Source organism: Ornithorhynchus anatinus, chromosome X4 (genome assembly GCF_004115215.2).
Source record: "Ornithorhynchus anatinus isolate Pmale09 chromosome X4, mOrnAna1.pri.v4, whole genome shotgun sequence".
Classification (NCBI taxonomy): Eukaryota; Metazoa; Chordata; class Mammalia; order Monotremata; family Ornithorhynchidae; genus Ornithorhynchus; species Ornithorhynchus anatinus.
Window position 1 is genome coordinate 7,011,391 of NC_041752.1, and position 2,188 is coordinate 7,013,578.

The 2,188-nt window shown below is 43.7% G+C and overlaps 1 protein-coding gene across 1 annotated transcript; it reads left to right on the forward strand.

Annotated features, from left to right (window-relative positions):
- The first annotated feature begins 878 nt into the window (after positions 1-878).
- On the forward strand, positions 879-1,808 carry ORNANAV1R3130 (vomeronasal 1 receptor ornAnaV1R3130). The gene has a single exon (NM_001253522.1). It carries the CDS (start codon positions 879-881, stop codon positions 1,806-1,808), a length of 930 nt encoding a protein of 309 aa, NP_001240451.1.
- Positions 1,809-2,188: the final 380 nt, after the last annotated feature.

The window sequence follows — 2,188 nt, forward strand, 5'->3', positions numbered from 1 at the left end:
AAGAGCCTTCTTGTTTTTCTCCAGACTTTTTCCTCATCCCACTGTACAATAAGCTGCTGCCTGGATCACCTCTCCACTTCTCAAAATCCTCTGGTTGCTAAATCTATATTCCATCACATCAATAAAAAACTCTGTACCATTGGTTTGAAGGCTTTTGCCAGCTCTCTTCTCCAGGTTACACTCTGCGCTCTTCCCAAATTCAATAACTGTACCTTGCTCTTGATTCTTCCACCTACTACCCCTTACTCATACTATTCCCCCCGACTGGAACGCTCCTTCTTCAAGTCTTATAGGTCATATATTTTCCTACCTGCAAAGCCCCCCCGCCAATTCCATCTCCTTCAGAAACCTTCGCCTGATTAATTTCCAACACCTCAAGCCATGTCAACCGAATAACCTCCCTCGACACGCATGAGTTTGAGCACATTCTCAGCACTTCTGCAGTATATTCAACCATTTATTCATCCAATTCTTCCTGTCATATTCTTGCTACCATCTGTCATCCAGTGCTTAGAACAGTGCTTGGCACATAGTAGGCACTTAACAAATGTCATCATTATTATGTTAACGTTCTTTCTGCTGCTCACACTATTTGTAAATAATCTATGTTTACCTATCTTCCTCCTTTAAGGCAGAGACCATATCTTTTGCTTCTTGTGTACTCTTCCAAGGATTTAATTCTGCCTATAGTAGGAGTTCTATGAATACTATGTGTTGATGGATCAGATGATTAAGGGGAACAGAAATTTGAAACTTGAATCATTTGAAATATTGAAAACTGAAAAGTGCTCTCTTTCTTCTTTCTCTTTCCTCAATCCCCCCCACCCACAGGGAGCTCAGCAGAAGGATTCTTCTGATTCTAATGGATAATAAAGACAATGAACACCACTGAGATTTCTTTTGGGGTGATAATTCTGTTACAGATCAGCATTGGGGTCTCAGTGAATGTTTTCCTCCTCCTGTTTTACTGCCACATGATTTCTGCCAGCCACAAGCCCAGCTCCTCAGATTTGATTCTTACCCAGTTAACCTTGGCTAACACCATACTTCTGCTCACCAGGGGAATCCCAGAGACCATGTTAACTTGGGGACTGAGAAATTTCCTAGATGACATTGGATGTAAACTCCTCATGTACCTTTATCGAGTGGCCCGTAGCCTCGGAATCTGCACCACCTGCCTCCTGAGCATCTTCCAAGCCATCACCATCAGTCCCAGCACCTCCTGGTGGGCAGGACTCAAAGCTAAATTACCAAAGTGCATCTTTCCCTCCTGTGTTCTCTCCTGGATCCTCAATATGTTAATTGATATTGAAGGTCTCATAGATATTAGAGGCCCCCAGAACAGTAGCAGTATTCAAATAATATTGGATCTCAAATATTGCTCAAAGGTTCATATAAGTGCAGTAACCACCCTAATAATTGCTGTTGTGCTCACCTTCCGGGACTTATTCTTTGTGGGCCTAATGAGCATGGCCAGTGGCTACATGGTGTTTGTCCTCCACAGACACCACCAGAGAGTCCAGCACCTCCATGGACCAAGTCACTCTTCTAGAGTGATGCCAGAGGTCAGAGCAGCCAAAAGAATCATTGCTCTCGCCACCCTCTATATTCTCCTTTATGGACGGCAGTCAATCATGCTGAGCATAATAATGAACATGAAAAAGAATTCTCCACTGTTAATGAACAGTCACGTGGTGTTGGGATTCACCTTCTCAGCCATGAGTCCGTTCCTCATGATTTACAGTGACAGAAGAATGAGACGGTTCTGGAAAAAAGAATCTCCTGTTCCCAGCACAGATCCCTCATAAGGTCCAGGAAAGCTATTGGCTCTTCTCACTGAGGTAAAGTCATTAGACTTTCTGGTTTGGGCATCACTGATCCAGTGTCAGATGCTCTGTGTCACATCACCACAGGATTAAGACAGGACCAGATAAAGACTTCCAAGAAAGTGTCACAAATAACACTTTGTGACAGAGAATGTTGGTTACAGATTTTGATAAATTATTTTTTACCCAATTTGGGAACAATTCTGTAAATCCCATCTCCATTTACACTCCCTCCCTGGGCACCCTAGATGTTTCCCAAAGCTTACCCTGGTGGCCCTCCACAGGAAGTATCTTCTTCTTCCCATGGCACCCCAGCCCTTCATCAGTAGCCCCTTTGTTTCCCTCCCATTCCCTGACTGTGC